Source organism: Lepus europaeus, chromosome 6 (genome assembly GCF_033115175.1).
Source record: "Lepus europaeus isolate LE1 chromosome 6, mLepTim1.pri, whole genome shotgun sequence".
NCBI classification, from domain to species: domain Eukaryota; kingdom Metazoa; phylum Chordata; class Mammalia; order Lagomorpha; family Leporidae; genus Lepus; species Lepus europaeus.
In genome coordinates this window covers 115,727,297-115,748,958 of record NC_084832.1, presented here as the reverse complement: position 1 = coordinate 115,748,958, position 21,662 = coordinate 115,727,297, and the positions used below count along the sequence as shown (strand labels likewise).

General features: G+C 39.7%; 1 protein-coding gene across 7 annotated transcripts in view; it reads left to right on the top strand.

Annotated features, from left to right (window-relative positions):
• SOX5 (SRY-box transcription factor 5) overlaps positions 1-21,662 on the top strand; it is a 786,191-nt gene that overhangs the window by 653,958 nt on the left and 110,571 nt on the right. For 4 of the 7 annotated variants that reach the window (XM_062194939.1, XM_062194940.1, XM_062194942.1 and 1 more), the window contains one exon: positions 140-263. In XM_062194939.1, coding sequence (XP_062050923.1) covers positions 140-263 — 124 coding nt within the window. The remainder of the gene's footprint in view (positions 1-139; positions 264-21,662) is intronic. The other 3 variants (XM_062194941.1, XM_062194944.1, XM_062194938.1) reach the window with 1 other exon arrangement.

Genomic DNA, 21,662 nt, shown 5'->3' with positions numbered 1-21,662 from the left:
CCTCTGGCCAAGGGTTCTGGCGAGCTTCTGTGCCAGTATTTGGAACTGAATATGTGATTTTCTTTTATCATGATATAAGGAGGGTGGGAAGCATGGAACACCAAAACTGCTTCTCTTTGATTCGCTCTATCACGTTCAGCAGGTTCAAGGTCAGCTGCCGCCATTAATGATCCCCGTATTCCCTCCTGATCAACGGACCCTGGCTGCAGCTGCCCAGCAAGGATTCCTCCTTCCTCCAGGCTTCAGCTATAAGGCTGGATGTAGTAAGTATCATTGAGTTTTCATTTGGGAGTGGGTGGAGGGCACGGCTTTAAACTAGGCAATTTAATATTACTGCCACACCAAGAAATGAGATCACCCATATAGCACTTTTATTTAAAGAGGAAACACCACAGAAGGTGTGGAAAGGATTTGCGTTGATATTTAAAAGAACTTAGATTATTTCTGGGCTTCTGAAGCCAATATTTGCTCATTATAATTCAGTTTCACAATTTCTATTTCTAGTATATATCTTAAAATATGAATGTAAATTTGGGGTTCGTTTTATTTTTGGCATTGGAAAGATAGGAATATGCTTTTCAATAGCTTTCCATTGCTCAGTAAGATAAAACCCAGAATTCCTAATGTGAATTAGTTGGACTTGCATTATTTGTCTCCTCCCTATATTTACAGCCCGTTTCTCACAAGTCTTCTTTCAGTTCTTGGTCCAAGCCATGCTCTTTCTTGTCTTAGGACTTGCATTGTTAATGTTCACTCTTAACTGATCCTCTTGGAACTCAGTTCAGGGAGCACTTGGCTAACCTTGGCTGGGTCCCTTCTCCCGCTTCTTTAGGGAACTGTATATTTTCTCTTTCACTTTAATTGTAAGGTTGATGAGGGCAGGTGCTCATTCCTTCTTATTCTAATTTCTTGCCTTCTAGTACAACATGCAGCTGTTTTTTGGATAAACTAATGAATAAACACTTATTAGAAGCAACATAGTGATAAGTTCCACCAAAATCACTGTTTTATTGCTTATTAGCTTTAGGTTTCATGATTTTGTGGCCTTTTCTCATTTCCACCCAAATCAGAATTGCACATGGTTAGTTTTAGAAGCAGAGTAATTCTTCATCTTTCAAAATTTAAATATCAAAAATGTCAGCTATATTCTGTTAGAAAAAACAGTAAATCCTCTTCCAAAGAGGGGCTAGCTTCCTAAGCTAAAAAGCTTCTGTAGTGCACCATTGTGAAGGCCAGAGGGATAGTGAAAAAACAAGTTTATTGAGATATTTTCACTGATGAAAGAAGAATTTGGGTATGGGAGAAAAGTAGCAAATTATTTCTTTTCCAACATTTCTACAGAATATTGTTTTTAAATTCCAGTACACTCATATACAGGTGCATAACTTGTCCTGTTAGCTTCTTACCATGCCCTTGCACTTAAGAGATTCTTCCACCCTTCCTAGAAGTCCATTCTAGGTGAGGTTTTTTTTTTTTACTTTTCACATCTGATATTTTAACATTTATTCCTGTCTTGAAATCTTTCTGTATATCATTTTGAAGAAATGGGATGAATATTTTAATTATTTAAAGCCATTTAGGATGAGTAGGTTTCCATTCTGAAGTTCACAGAAAAGTGATCCCAACTTCTGAACTGTGAAAATTCCTGCTTGTTTAGTATGTTTTTCCTTGAAATTTTTATTCAGCTTTTGCAAACCTTTCTCCTTACTTTGATTTCCTGTGCTTTCAAATGTTGTTTTCATTATGGACTCTTGGTTCATTCATTTAAATATTATTTGCCATAGCATCCTACCTTTGTATATCATTGACTCATCCAGACACACCAAATATTTTTTGTAATTAAAAACTGTGTTTATGTATACTAAATATTTTTACAATTTAAGAACAGAATTTTAAATTCCTTTGCTGCACTGAATTCTGAGTTTCAATCATGAAAGGTTTTTGTTTTATTTTGTTTCATTTTTCCTAAGGAATTATTTTTCATGTTAAACACGTGTTGCCAATGTGTTTTTGGTAACCTTGGTTACTAAAATGAAAAGAAAAAGACAGTTTTTAAAATTGTTAGTTGCCTGACTGCACCTGCAATACATACATATAGACCAGTTCTATTTTCCAAAAAGAAAAAAAAAAAACTATTAGGCAACTGCAGAAGTAAGTCCCATTAGCAAACATTGTGCTGAAGAGAAAACCATGTTGAGTATGAACAGTAGCCTAACTGTAGGCCTGGAAAAGGTCAGAGCACCACTGCCTCACTCCCATTTGACAGAGCTGGCATACTGCACTTCTTTGGTGTTAATGTCACATAGCATGGAGAGGGTTTTCCCTTTCTGAAATGGTTTGTCTATTAACCATTTGATATTCGTGTCTTCAAGGCTTAAGGTTATAAATGATACCACTTCTTTTGCAGCCTTGGAGATAAAATAGAATAAAGCCCTAGCACGGCAGGTGAGCCGGAAACTGGCATCGTGCCAGGCTCTAGAACAAAGCAGAAGCCAGCAGCAAACGAAGCGCCACCTTTTTGGACGCTCTGGCCCTGGGAGGCTGTGGCTGGGTGAGAGCCATATGTAGCCCTGAACATCTCCTCCCTGATCACAACACAGGAAGGGAAGGGAGTCAAGACAGAAGTCTCAGCACCTCCTCTCTTCCTTGGGACTTTCCCTCCCTAATTGTGACCCGCGTGTTACTTGTGTGATTGCCACTTGTGTTGAATGATATTCCGTAGTTCCCAGCCCAAAACACTGACCAGCTCCTATGGATTCTTGTTTCAAGTAAATGTGAAAAATACACTATGTGTTGCTATTAAAAATCTAGATCCTTTTTCTCTTCGTAAGATGTGTCTTGATAAAATACATAAAATAAGATTTTAAATCTCTGGAATTCAACAGGAAATATTCAATATTTCCAGCTGCAATAAGTAAATAAATAAATAAAAACGCAAGTTGAGGGACTAAACTAGTACAGATTGAGTTGACATTTCATATTTTTGGGAAAAAGGCATTTAGTTAGATGTATTTGCCCTTTAAGTAATACAGTGATAGAAATATGGTGTGGAAGAGAGAGAAACAAATATAGTTGCTTTCTTAGCTGCTATAATGCACTGCATTAAGCCATATAAGAATGTGTTTTTAAAAATTAATGCATTATTTATTTGTTAGAGACAGCGAGCAAAAGCTTCTACCACTGGTTCTCTCCCCAAATGCCTACAGTAGTGCAAGATGCAAGAGGTATAGAGGGAGATGCTCAGAAGCTAGGATCCAGGAACTCCATCCAGGTCTCCCATATGAGTGACAGGAACCCAATTATAGGAACCCAATCACCTGCTGCCTCTCAGGTTCTACATTAGCAGAAAACCGAAGATCAGAGCCAGAGGCAGGTGTGGAACCCAGGCATACAGTAAAGCCAGAAATTTGAGAGGAAACTGGATAGATAGAAGTCTTATTTTATTTTTTAATAAAATATTTATTTTATTTACTTGAACGGAAGAGAGAGAAAGACCTTTGATCTGCTGGGTCACTCCCCAAATAGCAGCAAAGAATGGGGCTGGGCCAGGCTGAAGCTAGGAGCCAGAAGCTTCATGCTGGTCTCCCACATGGTTGCAAGGGTCCATGCTAAAGCCCATATGTGATGCCAGCATTGCATGGTGGCTGAACCCATTACACCACAATGCCAGCCCCAGATTGAAGTTTTTTTGTTGTTTTGTTTTGTTTTGTTTTATTTTTGACAGGCAGAGTGGACAGTGAGAGAGAGAGACAGAGAAAGATCTTCCTTTGCCGTTGGTTCACCCTCCAATGGCCGCCGCGGCCGGCGCGCTGCTGCGGGCGCACCGCGCTGATCTGAAGGCAGGAGCCAGGTGTTTCTCCTGGTCTCCCATGTGGTTGCAGGGCCCAAGCACTTGGGCCATCCTCCACTGCACTCTTGGGCCATAGCAGAGAGCTGGCCTGGAAGAGGGGCAACCAGGACAGAATCCGGCGCCCCGACCGGGACTAGAACCTGGGGTGCTGGCGGAGGATTATCCTGTTGAGCCACGGCACCAGCTCCAGATTGAAATTTTAAAGATGGTTGTTGTAGGGGCTGGCATTGTGGTGTAATGGGTTAAGCTGCCACCTGCAACTCTGGCATCCTATTTGGGTACCGGTTTGGGTCCTGGCTGCTCCATTTCTGATCCAGCTTCCTTCTGATATTCCTGGGAAAGCAGCAGAGGATGGCCCACGTGCCTGGGCCCCTGCATGCACACCAGAGACCCGCATGAAGCTCCTGGCTCCTGAAATCAGTCTGGCCCAACGTTGGCCTTTGTGGCCATTTCGGGGGTGAGCCAGCAGATGGTAGATAGCTATCTCTCTCACTTTCTCTCTCTCTCTCTTTCTCTAACGCTGCCTTTCAAATAAAAAATAAATCTTTAAAAACAAAAAGAATATTGTAATCCACACTTAACTATGAGTAGGTTGCTCAGTTTACAAACATTCATACATTATTACCAGATTTTCATATTTTGTTTGGGCCTTTGGCATTGATGAAATCTAGCAAAAAAACCCACACATCTTCATGGATTCATTTCTAGTTACTGATTTCAAAATCTAATAATAATTAAATACTTCTAATAAGATGAAAACAAGATGTATTATGAAATTGAATCCATTTTATATACAGAAAACATTACTTTTATTAAACACCCATACATATATAACAAAGAACTTTAATTATTTAAAACCATTTGCTTAATTAGTCACTTTCACTTATAGGCCAGTTCGATTCACAGAAAAAAGTATTGCTCAAATAACCTGTATTTTTAACTTGTCAGTTCTATTAAAACTGTCAAGTAAGTTTTTGTATGTGAGCACATATTTTTATAACACATAATTAAAATTCTAAGTTGTATTTATGGGTAAGAGCTCATTGTAATCAGGAAATAGTCATTACATCGATTTAAATACTTTTTGGAAGAACCAACTCCGGTTCCCATTCTGAGCTGTAAAATAGCTCGATGTACACATGAATTGGTTCAAGTACATTTCGCATGGTTGAAAATTGCCCGGATATGGTCCATTTGCCTCTGCTGGAAAGCCCGAGTAGAATCCTAACCCATTCACCAAGAACTTCCACCTGTGCGCTGGGAAGTGGCATCAGGCACATAGTTGTGAACAAAAATGTAAACACCTGTGACACCTGCAGAACAGCTTTCTGTTGGAGGAAAGAATACTGCTTTTGTGTTTGCTCATCTTGGAAAAAAAAAATCCACCTTAAACGGAGGGGAATCGTGTTGAATGTGCATGTGTGTCAGCCCGACATTTTAGGCTCCAGAACACTGCGAGTTTGTTGCCATAAGGTGGCTGAAGAGCCAAGTTTGGTGAATACCACATTCTTGAACATACCACCCTGCTGGCCGCTTCGTCCTGCTCCGGGCTGAGGCTCACTGCTGCGTCTCCAGTGTATGTGTTTTAGAAGCAGAGACGTGGGTGCGTCCCCCGTTACTAACGCTTGCAGTCGTCTGCCCTTCTCCTTTGGGCTTCACTGTGGAATTTCCAGTCGTATAATTATCATAGAAGCTAGAAATTTTGACAGGAAGACATTTTATGTGGAAATTAAAAAAAAACTACAGAAAAAATGCAATAAAACATCCCATATTCTATATACAATATAAAATAAATGGTTGAGAAAAGGGCTGACTTGGTACGTTAGCTCAAAATGCCAAATTGAATGTGTCAAACAGCTAAAGATCCAGTAAAGAATGGTATGGTTCCTAAACGGTGTGCCCTGGTTCCCAGGGTGCAGTAGCTATTTCATAAGGGCACATGAGATTTTTTTAGGTTTCCAAGGAAATACAGAGGCATCCAAAAGAAACCACACACACTGCCATAGTTAGGTTGTTTTGACTTTTCTTCTTTAATAAAATTGAGTTGCTAGAGATTTCTTTTGACCTAAAGTTGTCATAAAAAAAAAAGTTATTGAACCACTGATGGTGCTTTAACCCAAGAAAATTTGCAAAGTTTTAGCCCGCTTTGATGTATATTTACTTTTTAAGTGATTGGTGCTGCACTGTGGCACAATGGGTTTACCTGCCGCTTGTAAGGGCAGCATCCCCTGTCAGAGTGCTGATTCAGGTTGCAGCTATTCCACTTCCAATCCAGCTTTAGAAGGCAGTGGGAAGATGGCCCATGAACAGGAGTCCCTGCCCCTCACGCAGGAACACAGGATGGAGTTCCTGGCTCCTGGCTTCAGTCTGGTCCAGCCCTCACTCTGCAGCCATTTAGAGAGGAGTCAGAGTCAGCTGATGGAAGATAGACTGTCTCTCCCTTTAACTCTACGTTTCTTTAATACATAAATCTTGGTGACTTTTTTAAACCTGAAACTTCCCATATCGTCATCTACAGAACAGGATATCATAACAGAATTTGTTTTGTACTTACCTCTGAAGACACAGTCTATTGGTACAGTTGTGTGTGCCCATTGTATCCCTTGTCTGTATGACTTCAGGCCTTCAGTTTTTTTGTGTGGTTTGCTTTAATGAGCCTCATGTCAAATAGGCAGTTACAAATTGAGAGACAATTAGAATGAGAGCTTGTGGACTTTAAGTATCCTTTGACCTCACTCTGCTACTTAGGTTGTCTTTATTTACGTTACTGAGTTTCAGTTTTCTTATCTACAAAATGGACTAAAAGAATTATTTTGCTGAATTGTTCAGCATTTACATAAGATTATATAGGAAACAATGCTGAACACTATATCTGTCTTAGCAAGTTATTTATAAATGATAGATACTAGAACAGATAATATAATGTAAACACAGATCCTATTTATTTTGGGTATGTTAGGATTTCAGAGCCCCACCCAGCATTTAATTGTATTTTATATCTTATCTAGAATGGAACTCACTCTGCAACACCTCAATGGGGCTTCCTCTCTTTTAGGAAAGAACTGTTTACACAAAGTAAAGTAACATAGTGCTGATGGAGGTGTTTGGTTTGACACTACCTCAGCCATAACTCCTGCATTAGAATCACCAAGTTGTTTTTTTGTTTTTGTTTTTGTTTTTTTTTTATTTGAAAGAGTTACACAGAGGGAGAAGGAGAGGCAGAGAGAGAGAGAGAGAGTCCTCTACTTGTTTACTCCTCAGTTGGCCACAACGGCCAGAGCTGCATGAATCCGAAGCCAGGAACAAGGAGCCAGGAGCTTCCTCTGGGTCTCCCACGTGGGTGCAGGAGCCCAAGGCCTTGGGCCATCCTCCATTGCTTTCTCAGGCCACAGCAGAGAGCTGGATCGGAAGTGGAGCAGCCGGGCCTTTAACTGGTACCCACGTGGTATGCTGGCATTGCAGGCGGTGGCCTTACCCACTACGCCGCAGTGCCAGTGCCAGAATCAACAAGTTTTTAAAAACTTTGTGCATTGTCATTTTCTACCTTTAATATATTAGAAAAAAATGAGCTCTGCCCGTTCCGCAGAGCTCATGTTGGAGAAGATCATGGCATTTTTAGAAAACATACCTGCTTGCTATTTTCCATATATGGAACTAGAACTACAGTAACATACTAAGTCTGTATTTTTAACACATTGATTCTTTTTTTTCAGAAATGTGCTCAATAAAATAGTCATAGAAAGACTGATTGAAATGTTTAATTGTATTAGATTAGCTTAATAAATAGAAGTCGATGAGCCACGCTTAATAAACTTAAAATCTGCTGTATTTACTCTTCATCAGTTTTCTAAACAGTATTTCCGCTTCCAATATAAAAGGAAACTCTCAGTTAATTAGTTCCTCATACACCACAATAAAATTAATGTTTAGGAGTTAAATACCATAAACGTCCTCAGGCATATTTGCTGATGTCTTCCTGTTTTTAGTTAATGTCATATGTTTCATTGTTTCATAGGGGTATCATATGGGTTCCATTACATATATCTGGTGCAAAAGGGTCCATGTGTCTGGCATTTTAGGAGACTGCATGCTAATTTCTGCTTTAACTGTGTCAGCTGTGTCACTGACATACGGGTCACTGACAATCAGCAGTGAAACAGTCACCAAATCGCAAGCTAACAATCATTGGCGTGGCCTCTGTTTATCACACTGACAAAGCAGGAAACGTGTTGTCAGGATCACACAGAGTCACAGCCTGGTAGTTCAGTGTTTCTGTAAATAAGCAGAGGAAAAGGGGGATGTAATCCTCACCTGGGGCTCCGTGCTGTGCATTAGAATTAGAGTGATTAGCTCTTCAAAGAATATGTGTTAATTTTTTTAAACATATCATCAGCTTGGAGCACCTTTCATATTTTTCTATTATATTAAAAGTAGAAATTGTTGATAGCATAAACCTGAAATGATATAGACACAATAAACAGAAGAACTAAGATACCTACCTACATTCAAACATTAGCATAATCCCATTCTTCAGTGGTAACTTGTTAACAATTTGATACACATTGTTTTCAGAGCTAGGTATAGACATAAGTATGATTTATTGCACAGCTAGAAGTAGAAACCTAAAGTATGTGAGAATATCTGTATTATATACATCATATGATATACATTTATATATATAATAACTACTCTAAAACATGAGGGCACCTCAGAAAGTTCATTGAAAGATAGAAGTAAAAGGTAAGTTTATTTTAGGGCAGAAAATTCGAGATCCATTTATATGAGAGGCAGTTTTTTACATTATGCATTTTCTATGAATTTTTTGAGACCTCACATGCATGGATTTCAGCTTTTTTACCCCAAAATAAACTTAGGTTTTAGCTCCATTTCCCACAGACCTTTGGAAATAACCTCATATATAATGTATGTGATGGTAAATGCTATGTAGACCTGAAAATATAAAAATACATATCATAGATGTGGATGTTTGGCCTATTGGTTAAGATGCCACTTGGGAATCCCATATCCCAAATTGAATGCCTGGGTTAAGCCCCAGCTTTGCTTCCAATTCTAGCTTCCTGCTGTTGTGTACCCTTGCAGGCAGTAGATAATGGCTCAATAGTTGGGTCTCACGCATGTGAGAAAACTGGATTGAGTTTCCAGTACCTGGCTTTGGTCTGCCTCAGCCCTGGCTGTCTTGGGCATTTGGCAGTGTCTCTCTCTGTCTCTCTGTCTTTGTGTGTGTATGTGTGTCTGTCTGCACGTATGTGTATATTAAACATCTCTTTTCCTCCATACTCTATGCCTAAAGTGTCCTGGATCATATTTCATTAGGCTAGGTGCACCGTATTTTGTGTTTTCTGTTATTAACATTTAAGTTTGTCTACATTTACATTTTCAAACCTCATGACCATGAACATTTCTGTATGCATGTGTTTGCCCCAAATGAATGGCTCACATAGCCAGTTCCACTCCATTGTAGAATATTGTACTTTAGTTATTGTGTCCCTCTTTTAGCATTTTTTTAACCTATCGCTTGCTTGTAATTTCTTAGGCACTTTTTATTGGTCAGTGGAGGCTATAAACTTTCAGTCTGGATGGGTCTGTGTATTTCTATGAGTCTGCATTCATCAGGCTTCTGACAAGAAATAGTAATTGTCTGGCTTTCATATCTCTGCGAGGAAAACAGAATCAAATAAGTGTCACAGCCCTTGGTTGTCAGAACCCCGTTTGAGAATAACCTGTGTCCTTGGGCAGGAGACTTTCCACCCTGAGCCTCACCTGTGTCCATTCTCATGTAGCCACGGTCATGTCAGCCCTACCACTTCCTCAGGACATTTGAAAGCTGACATGGAATGAGCAGCTGTGTTTCCATTCAGTTTATTACATATATAACCCCATGTTGAAAATCTAGAAAGTGTCACAGTGAAAAGCTCAGGATTTTGTCTATTCCAGGTCACTCTAGTTGTGACCAAACATTTGCACTTCCCTGGAAGGTGAGGGAGGGTGTCATAACACTTCCTAATTTCCACACATCTAAAAAGCCACATTCTAACAGTCTGGCATCACGCAGAATTTGTATCCATAGGGTTACTGTGACAGTGGTTCGGGAAGCTTAATGTCCTTACCTGCACAGGCTCTGGGCACCTGCCAGGTCTTGGGATGTCGGTCAGAAACCTGAAGGATTGACTATACAGGGTATCAAAAGATTAAATGCCTGCTAAGCCTTCATAGGAAAAGAAGAAAATAAAAAGAAATAGCACTTTGATTTGGTCTCAATAAGTTTGGTCTCTGATAACAATACTTCTCCTCCAGATTCCTACGTTCTAGTGCTTTAATCGTTCTAGCTGCCTTTTCTTTATACCATTCATTTCCTCATAAGGCGCAGAAGCAAAATTTAGACATGATGTTTGAATATAGATCAGGATGTAGAAGCAGTTCTTTAATTAATGATTCTCTGAGTAGCTTGAAATGGGTCGTTGTACAACAGCTTCAATGATGCGTCTATAGTAATGCTGGAATACTGAAGGAAAAGGGGATTTCTTTACATCATTGTCATCCAACAGGGATAGTAAGATTTCTCAGATAATTAATCCAGGAATTTTCAGTGGTACTAGAACTCTCCAGTTGATGGGCAAAAGGGTAAAGAAAAAATGCAATATCTTTTATATGAAGAAATGTCTTCCCATTCTGAGAGATGTTTCTTAACGAGTTCATAAATTAATCTCTTTCTGGAGTAGCCATCTAGGTAGCTATTAAATTAAATAGGGTAAAGTTTTCATTTGCTATGCTACATTAAAAAGTCATAAAATATATTTTATTTAACAATCACTTATTGAGGAAAGTTAGCCCATGACAAAATAGTTATGAACAATTACCTCATAGTATCTTCTTTTAAAATACCTGTTTAATCAAACAAGAGCTAATTTATGAATTTTAGTCTCTGAAATAAAATTCATATGAAATATTTATTTTCATTACTTATAATTCCACAAGTTAATAAAATATTAGCATTTCTCATAAAAAGTTGCAAGTATTACAGTTATACCATCCTATTCTAGCAGATCTAAAAAGGCTTTGCAGATTTTCTGCTTTTAGGGAAACTGCCTGAGCTTCACATGTTTGCCATTTTAACTGTTGTGGGTTCCACAAGGCTGTTTAAGAGCACTGTTTTAAATCTAATTACTTAGCTATGGTGCACCTAGCCTAATGCACCATGATGCAGGATAATTTAGGCACATAATAGCAGAGCTTATTGTTATAAATAAGCAAATACCGACTTGCTTTAATTTCAGAAAGTCTGAAGTGATGTGAAACAACCCCACTGATGGAGGACTTCATCTTGATTATTTGTTTATATGTAACTTCTCTTCTGTGGGATACCTTGATTGTGTTCAGGTGCTCTAATGATATCATAAGAATCGATTCTTGTTAGTGAACGGAACACCAATCATTTGAAGACTTCAGAAATGTATATATTTACTTGTAATACCCAAGGGTTATGAATTGCTTCCTCTTTAATAATTTATGTTTTATTAATATTAATAGGACAAATACAATGATACTTCCTTTCTTCCCTCTCTCCCTCCCTCCCTCCTCCCTTTTTTAAGAAAAAATTTTGTAGTAACGTATTTTTAATTTGGAGTCACAGGCTTAATGCTCCACTAAATAATAAGTTCAGTAAGGGAACTTCCCTTTTAGCAGGAAGATAAACAAGGGCTATAAACAATAATCATATCTCAAGATGTTAGTTTCACTCATACACATTACGTTTTTGTACTCTATGTATTAGCTGCCACAAATCAGAGAATCACAATTTCCCAAAGAGATGAGCTATTAAATATTCTAAAATACTTATTGTCTGGAAATGTTACAGGGGACTCATATATGTGTTTAAAATTTAATTTTTGTTTATTTATTTATTTGAAAAGTAAAGAGAGAGAGAGACAGGCAGTCCTCCATCTGCTGGTTCACTCCGCAAATCCCCACAATAGCCATCACTGGGTCGGGCTGAAGCCAGGAGCTTCTTCTGGGTCTCCCACATGGGTGGCAGGGACCCAAGAACTTGAGCCACTACTTGCTGCCTCCCAGGGTATAAGTTAACAAAAAGCTGGAATCAAAAGCGTACACAGGACTCAAACTCAGGCATTCTGATACAGGTTGCCGTTCAAAACGATGTCTTAATTGCTGTGCCAAGTGCCCACTCCTCATTTATTCTTTAACCACCTTCTTCGCTGTGTCCTAATTTGCCGAAATCCCCCAACTCTAGGCCCCTCTGTCCCACTCCATTTTTTATCCTTCCTTTCATGAACTGAAGCTCAACACTGTATGTTTGAATTAAACACTGTACAAAGATGTAATTTGTTACTTATTTGTATAATTATTTACTTGTAATGTGTTTTTCTCTACTAGACTTTATGCTTTGATAAGCAAAAAAGCTGTCTCACTTGTTCAATTTGTGGTAACTCCTTAATTGAGTTGATTTAGTCGTTCAACAAGCATCATAGTCATAAAAGTTTCAGGATGAATGTGATATGATCTCTGCCTTTAGGATGCTCATAGTCTAGTTTCAGAGACTAGAAATGCTGTGGTCTGAATGATTTGGTCCCCCACAAAATTCCTGTGTTGAAATTCTCAGCTTCACAGTGATGGTATTAGAAGGTGGACCTTGTCTACGGCCATACCACCCTGAACACGCCCTATCTCGTCTGATCTCAGAAGCTAAGCAGGGTCGGGCCTGGTTAGTACTTGGATGGGAGAAGGTGGACCTTGGGGGTGTGATTAGTTCGTGAGGTGGAGCCTTTGGAACAGCAGCTCTGAGAGTTGCCTTACCCCTTTGCCCGTGTGAGGGTGCAGCAAGAGGGTGGCATGACTAACGGTAACAGTCAAAGTCTGCAGACACAAAGTTATCTAGCACCTTGACTTTCAGCCTCCCAGCCTTCAGAGCTGAGGGAAACAAATGTTTGTTGTTTATAAGTTACCCAGCTTATGGTATTTTGTTATAGCAGCCTCCATGGATTAAGGCAAGGATATAAGCAGTTATGTGACACGTATTTATAGCATTTGAAGAGTCATCTTTGGAAAGGGAATTAATTGAAATCTGAGAGTGGTGGAAGTTTTCAGGAAGGCTGCTTTGTGTAGGGAGCCCTGAGTTAGATATTAAAGAAAGAAGCCATTGAAGCAGGTGAAGTTGTTTGGTTAGAGTGATACGCTCAGAACGAACGTTCCAGACAGAAAAACCATGCTGGATAAAGACAAGAAAGCAAGAGTAGGCTATGACATACATAATGATTGAGTCATGTAAGCATGTAAGAGACTAATTCAAAGAACTATTTGTAGACATTCAATGCTAGAGGAACTAAAAATCCAGTTTTGTGTTCATACTGGCATGCCTCCATCCATCCACATCAAGACATGCTTTGCTTGTTTGCTGTTGTATACCTCAGCCCCTAACATATAATACATACAATCAATAAATATTTATTACACTTTAAATACAGCAGATGAGAACATTGAGTGCCTGTAATGAATGCCACTGGAACTGCATGGAAAAATAATTTTTTTTAGCAGAGGACTAGAACCTGGGAGAATGATTGGGAAGAGACTCTGAGTAGAAATGAATGACAGAAGAGTGGGAATTAAGGAGAACAAAGCTTAGTGACTGTGGATGGTGAAAGGGAGGGAGAAATCAAGGCTACTTTGATAGCGGGGATGACTGGGTGTTACTACATTGAGATACAGATTCCAGAGGAAGCGAGTTTTGGAAGAAAGACGATGAATTACGTTTTGCATACGTGAGAAATGAACTCCTGAATGGGACACCTGGGAAGGACTGTTCAAAGCCTAATGAGAGGGAACCAGACTGTCCTGGTTAATTTGGAATATGTTAGTGTGATGGGTTTTTGAGCCTTGAGATTAAATAAGATCATTCAGAGAAAGTGAATAACATGAGAAAAGTCAAGCACTGAGGATTAGACCCTAAGGAATGAGTGAAAGAAAGAAAGGACAGGCTGTTGTGGAAATACACAAGTCACATTGGGCATGATTGGTTTTTTTTAAAGAACAAGGAGCATTTTTTTTAAAAGATTTATTTATTTGTTTGAAAGGTAGATGGAGGGAGAAAGAGAGTGAGAAAGTGAGAGATCTTCCATCTGCTGGTTCACTCCCCAAATGGGCACGATGGCTGGAGCTGGGCCAGGCTGAAGCCAGGAACAAGGAGCTTCTTCCAGGTCTCTCACTGGATGCAGGGGCCCAAGCACTTGGAGCATCTTCTGCTGCTCTTCCGCAGGCATATTAGCAGGTGCTGGATCGGAAATGGAGCATTCAGGACTGGAACCAAGTCTGTATGAGACGCCCATCCTGCAGGGGCAGGCTTATCCTCTGCCACAGAGTCAGCTGCATTTTTTTTTTTTTAAGTTTTTTTTTTTTTTTTTTTTTTCATTTGAAAGGCTGACAGAGAGAGGGAGAGAAAAGAAGAAGAAGGATGAAGATTAGGAGGGAGGGAGGAAAAGATACAGAGAGATCTTCCATTTGCTGGTTCACTCCCCAAAGCCAGGAGCCAAGAACTGTATCCTGGACTCCCACGAAAGTGGCAGGGAACCAAGTACTTGGGACGTGATCTATTGCTTTACCAGGCACTTCAGTGAGGTGGAAACAGCAGCTCGTACTGGAATCTGTGCTCCAGTTTGGTCTGCAGGCATCACAAGCAGCATCTTAACCTACTGAGCCTCAAGACCAGCCCCAAGGAGCTAACAGAGAAGAGGTGAGGGAAGGAGGAAATCATTAACTGAATCAGCTGTTGCAGAAAAATGTCCATTTAAAATTTTGCAATTTAGAGGTCACTGTTAAATGTATAAAGCATTTCCCAAAACAATGTGTGGATTGAGAACGAAAGTTTTGGAGAAGAATTTGAGACTGTTATTAGAGACTAGTTTCTGAAAATTTAGAAGAGGAGAGAAAGTAGATAGATGTTGGCTTTCGAGAGGATTTTATAGTAGACTATAAAGAATTACAAATATAATTATCTTTAGGATGGGTAGTAGTTGTGCTTGTATCTAAGGAGATGATGATTATTATTTTTTGACAGGCAGAGTTAGACAGTGAGAGAGAGAGAGACAGAGAGAAAGGTCTTCCTTTCACTCCCCAGATGGCCACTACTGCCGTAGCACTGCGCCGATCCAAAGCCAGGAGCCAGGTGCTTCCTCCTGGTCTCCCATGCTGGTGCAGGGCCCAAGCACTTGGGCCATCCTCCCCTGCCTTCCCGGGCCACAGCAGACAGCTGGACTGGAAGAGGAGCAACCGGGACTAGAACCATCGCCCATGAGGGATGCTGGTGCCATAGGCGGAGGATTAACCAAGTGAGCCATGGCGCTGGCCCTGATGGTTTATTTCACTTTCCATGTGTATATAGTTTATTTTCATAACTGAAATGTTATAGAGGCAAGGGTTGTATCTTTTATTTCTTTGTGTCTGCCACTTAGTAATGGTTTGTTGCATGTTAGTTGAGTAAACATTAAGTGGATATATCTATTATGAAAATTGAAGTATGTATTTGCATAGTGCTTCAAAATAGTCAATGATACTTCCTAAAACTTAATGCTTTCCTTGCTAAAATAGTAATGACTGTAGTACTCGTTAACTCAGGGATCACCCTGGACATTTTATTGAGTTTTTAAAAATTTGAATAATATCATACCTGACTTAGATTTATATACACATGTACATACATTTCGTATCTTTATGACATATATATGTTCATGTAGTATATTTTTAACAGAGTTCTAAAAGTCAAACATTAGCAGCACGCATTTCAAATCAGTAAAAGGATAGTGAATTATTCAAATTTGATATTGGAGTAATTGGATGATTATTCGGGAAAAGAATGGTATTTCTTTCCTAAAATGTATGCCAATGTAGAATACAAGCCCAAACTATGTTTTTCCATCATACTTTTTTCTAGGTACCTTTTCTCCCATCAAATTGATCATCCAATCTTTTTCCCAAAGCTGTTCCCCACTCTCCTTCCATCATGATTAGTTCAGGCCATTGTCATTTCCCACTGGACTTGCTGTAGTAGTTGTCAATATGTCTCTGTCTTCATCTCTCTCTCTTGTAGTTGATCTATCTCTGCCCACAAAACTGATCTATCTGAAACCCCAATCGGACTATATATCACTTCTGTACTTAACATCTTGCTGTGTCTTAACATTGCCTCCAAAGTAAGGCACAAGGCTCTGCCAGATGAGAGTTCTAGGTGCTTCAGCAGCATAGCACATCATTCCCCTTGCACAGCAGATTCCCCGGGGGCTTTACGAGTAGCCCTGAGTGTAAGGACCAGAACAGGAGAGGGATTACTTAGCTCCCCCTGTGAATGGCAGGGGCCTGCTCCCAAGAGGAAGAGACACCCATTCCTCTATCAGATGGTGACATGAAAGAAAGCAGTTTGCTCCCTGAGTTCCACCAAGATGATCTTTGTTAACTTGATTCTCATCTTAGATTCCTACTGACCTCCCTCTACCTGGAAATTAGAGTAGTAAGAGCAGGGTGGCTTTAAGTCCCGACGGGAGAAGATGATTAGTAACGGCCGTGCTGGTTGCACTAAATTGCAACTGCACTAATGCTGCAGGCTTATGATGTGACCTCCTGTCTGATGGAAGTCTTGAAACGCAGGTGGTAAAATCATCATGCAGTATCACTTGCTGATGAAAGTGGCCATCTTTCAAGAGACATTCTAACAAGTGACCTTCCTTGACCACTTAGTCTCCTTTCAGGTTACCTTCATCCCTTGTAGTTTCCAGAATTTCTTCTACACTCCCCTATTTTGCTAATTGTATTATTGGATTGCTTTACAATGGTTATCCCCTTCACTTGAATGGGAACTCTTTTAAATCGGGAAATGTGTGTGTGTCTGTGTGTGTGTATGAAAGCTTTAGTTTTTATATTTCCAACCACCTAGGAAAGGCAATCTGATGTTTGTCAAGGGGGCAAAACAAAATCAAAGAAAAAACCATTAAAGTCCTAGAAAGGAATGGGTCTTCAAGTTTCTGTGATGATAAGGCCTTAAAACTTTCCAGAACTTTGTATTAATAGTTCAGTGGATAGAAGGATATGTGTCATTGACCCTGACCAAAGCTGCACCTGTTTGTCACAATCTTCCTCAGCCTAAATAAACCTGTTGGAAAAAAAATGTTTGTCTTACCTTTTGCTATCTAGTGTAGAAACAAATCTTTCCATGTATGGCTGGAGATAGTTAATCTAAGTGTTCATAGATACATTGGTGAGGCAACTCAGATGATTTCTGAGGGGTTAATGCTAACCATATCGGTTGTTTCTGCAGACAATGGAAACTAGGTTCTCTGAAAACAATTCACTAATGTACCTCGGTATATTTTTTAGCTTTTTTGAAAATTTTAGTTTTGAGCTAGAATTTTCCATGGTTGGCCTTGAAAAATGAAGCAAATTAATTTTGGAAAGGCTAAAGGAAAAACTGTTCAAATGGTTAAAACCTAGCAAAGTAAAAAAAAAAAAAAAAATTACTTTTCAACTAGCCTAAGTCAATTTGAATAACTTACACATGACTGAACTTTAAAAGTCAGATTTTTCCATTATCTGATTTTTGCTGAGTACTTCATGAAGTATTTACAAAATAATACTGTTGTAATATTTTCTTAATACAGTTAATTGAGGAATGACACAAATAGATGACAGTATTTACTTCAATAAAAGCTCCTTTTTTTTTAGTAGTGTCTGAATTTCTCCCTGCCTTCAAAACTGCCCTTGACCTTGTTCATGAAATCTAATGGATTCTATGTCCTCTTTAGAATAGAAATGTTCATATAATATATTTTGAATGTCTTTAATTAATGATTGAAGGATATGTTGGAACATTTCACAGTGATTTTATAGATTTCAACCAAACTAGTTCTCGATATTCTTGTCCTGAAAAATACATATTAAGGTAGACAGCCTTTCAGTTACATGTATTTGTATACAAACACAATACATAATGTGGCTCCTTAACCACATGCCTTTTGAGATTAGCTGACATCTTGTTCATGATTACATATTTATATCTCAGAAAGTATAGTGGTTAAAAGGAAAGCTGTCATGGTCTCTTTAATTCCTATTACTGGTCTTCTATTGCCTGCAGTTTACTTCAACACCAAAAACATTGACAAGTCTATTGTAAACATATTGTATGACTTTTTTGGGGTGACCATAATGCGACAGCACCGACTGAGTGGCTAGTACAAGGAAAATAGATCTTTCTCACAGTTGTGGAGGTCCAGGCATCAGCAGGACTATTTGTCCTGTGGCCTCTCTCCTTGGCCTACACATGGTCATCACCTCTCTGTGTCCTTACCTAGTCATCTCAGGATCGGTATTGTTTGTGTCCTTATTGTTTCTGGGCTTATAAGAACACAGAACATGTTTAATCAAGGCCCATGTATGTGACCTCATTTTACCTTATTACCACTTTATTTATTTTTAAAGGAAAAGTTTATTGTTGGGTCAGGGAAACCCGACAGGCTGGAGGGAGAGGGTGAAAGGGAAAAGAGGTCAAGAGAGAGAGGTCAAGAGAGCTTGTGTGTGGGAAGCAGATCCTATTATAGCCTTGCAGGGAGTAGGGAAGTGAGAACGGTGAATCCCATTAAGGTGGGGCTGGAGAGGACGCTTGTGGTTGGGCCGTGTGGTTACCGGATTTTTAGCAAGTCATGCTGGGCTTAGGACCGAAGTTTCTGTGCAAGATAATAATGGGGATCAGAGCCTAAGATGGTGCCTGGGGCTTAAGATGGCACTGGAGATCAGATCACACCATTTTACTAACATTCCCCCTGTTGTTTTTTATAACGCAAATGTTGTATGGGATTGCATTGGCCCCAAAAGTCCAGGAGGGGTGGAGGAATGATGGTCTGTCTTCTAAAGCTGCTTCCTGCTCTAATAGGGTGACAGGTTACTCTGCTGGTATGGGGTGATGTCTCAAGCCACAGTCTCCTGGGTAGGGAGTTGAGTATATCCCAGCATTTGGTTGACTGCCTGGTTGGTGAAGGCTTTGGTTTGTTCCATTATCACCTCCAGTAAACACTTAAACAGACAAGGTAGTATAAAAGCTGAGGTGAGAATAGCAACCAGTGGCCCTAGGAGCTTCATTAACCAAGTAATGAGGGGGCTCCATAAGGAGGGAGGGAGAGAGGAAGAGTTTGTCTGTAGAAAAAATTCTGAATAATCAAGAATTAACCATGTTAGACTCTGTCTCCAAATATAGAACATTCCAAGGTGCTGCAGGTTTGGACTTAAAAATAACAATTTTTTTTGGGGGGGGGGCACAATTGCAACCTTAGCATTTTTTGTAAAATTTTTATGTTGCATGAACATTTCATGTACACAAATACACTTAGGTACATGTGCAACACGGCATGAGCAGAGCATAATGTTTTTTCACATAGATATGCATATCAACAGGACAAATATGTCAGTTTGACACACATTCATGAATTCAGGAAATGAAAAAAGATTCCAATACATACTTTTAAAATTTTATGGAATAAGGCCGGCTTTGTGGCCTAGCTGCCCCCTGCAAGGATGGCATCCCAAATGGGCACCTGCTCCAGTCTTGGTTTCTATACTTCTGGACCAGCTCCATGCTAAATGGCCTGGGAAAAGCAGCAGAAAGTTGTACAAGTGCTTGGGTCCCTACCACCCACGTAGCAGATCTAGATCAAACTCCTAGCTCCTGGCATTGCTGCCATCGGGGGAATGAATGAGCAGATGGAAGATCTCTCTCTCTCTCTCTCTCTCTCTCTCTGTGTAACTCTTTCAAATAAGTAAACAAATCTTTAATATATATATATATATATGTATTATGAGATAGTACAGATTTTAACTAGTAAGCCTTAAGTGTACATAGAATTTGTTATTAATGATTAGATGCTACTAATGCAAAAGTACCCAAAATATTTTTCGGGGTATTTGCCTGTTAATTCAAATTTGTGAGTAAGTTTGTATCCCTAGCATAGGCACCCCAGTTATCTTTAAGAATTGCTACTACTCAGCCTCTTTACTGATGCTTGTTAAGGCTTAATTTCTGGCTCCATACCTCCTCCAGACTAGTATGAATAGTTTCCTTTCTCTTTTCCCTCTACTTTCTTCCATCACAAAAGTTAAACCCGTTTTCTGTTCCTCCCTTCGTCATGTCATACTCCGGCTCCCATGCTTTTTTGCCCCACTTAAAATGTGTCTCCTCCTCTACATCTGCAAATCCACCTAAAATTCTGAAGGCTCGCTCGCTCGCTCGCTCTCTCTTTTAAAGATTTATTTACGTATTGTTTGAAAAGCAGAGTTACAGAGAGGCAGGAGAGAGAGAGTGTGTCTTCCATCCACTAGTTCACTCCCCATAGGGCCACAATGGCTGGAGCTGGGCTGATCCAAAGCCAGGAGTGAGAAGCTTCTTCCAGGTGTCCCACATGGGTGCAGGGGCCCAAGCACTTGGGCCATCTTCCACTGCTTTCCCAGGCCATAGCAGAGAGCTGGATCAGAAGTGGAGCTACCAGGACTCCAACTGGCGCCCATATGGGATGCTGGCACTGCAGGCAGTAGGCAGCTTTATCCACTACACCATAGCACTAGCCTACTGGCTCACTCTTATTTCCACCTTTAGCTCTTCTCTAAAGGCTGAAGCCTAGGATTTGTTCTGTCTTGACTCCTCTGGGGGTCAGTACTTATTAAAATAAGAACATACTTAGAAAAAACATTCTGAATAGAAACCAAGATTTATCTTGTTTTATTGTTTTTTGTCTCCCACAGTATCCTGCTGAGTTCTGGTCACATGGTAGATGTGATAAGTGCTTATCAATTGATTAATTTACACAGGAAAGTAAAGTATATACAATAAATTATCACTGTGAAAAGCACCACAGCATCTACAGTTTTGCTTTAGATAATTTTTTAATTATCTTCATTAAATGAAGAATGCATTTTAATTACATAGTTTTAAGCTTTTGAATGATCAGGTCTAATAGTCACACTATAATCATACTTGCTATTTTGGCTAGTTTAATGAGTACAAATCAACTTTTAAATATCTAAACCTGGATCTGTGATTGTGGCACAGCAGGCTTAGCCTCCACCTGCATTAGCTGCCGGAATCCCATGTGGACACCTGTTCTAGTGCTGGCTGCTCCACTTCCAAGCCAGCTCCCTACCGGTAGCCTGGGAAAGCAATAGCAGATGGCTCAAGTCCCCAGTTCCTGCCATCCACATGGGAGACCCAGAGGAAGCTCCTGGCCCTTTTCTTTGGCGTGGCTCAACCTCAACCCTGGCCTTTGTAGCTATTTGGGGAGTGAACCAGTGGATGAAAGATGTCTCTCTCTGTCTCTGTCTCTCTTTCAAATAACTAAAATAAAATAAAAAATTTAAACTTCCCTTTATAAAACTAGATAGTGTTTTAGTTACATTTTGATTAAATGAATACCAACTTAATTAAAATAGCAACTGGTAATGGAGGTCCTTCAGGCAACATCAGTTCGTCCCCTCTTTCTGAATCTTGAGTTTTTCACCCTCTGTACTATTCTTTGTAATTGGCCCACATGCATGCCATCATCTTTCCATGTATACCTTCTTGATGGAATTTTCTTAATCACCCGTTTTAGACTAGCTACTACAAAGTACTTCAGAGAAGTTGTTTCAGCAGTTCTCAACCTCTGACATGCAAGAACATTGGCTGGGAATTTTGTTAAAATTTAAAATTTGGATCTAAAAGTATCATCTTTTTTATCTGCAGTGAACTCTTAAAAAGTCGCGCCAAGTCTTATCA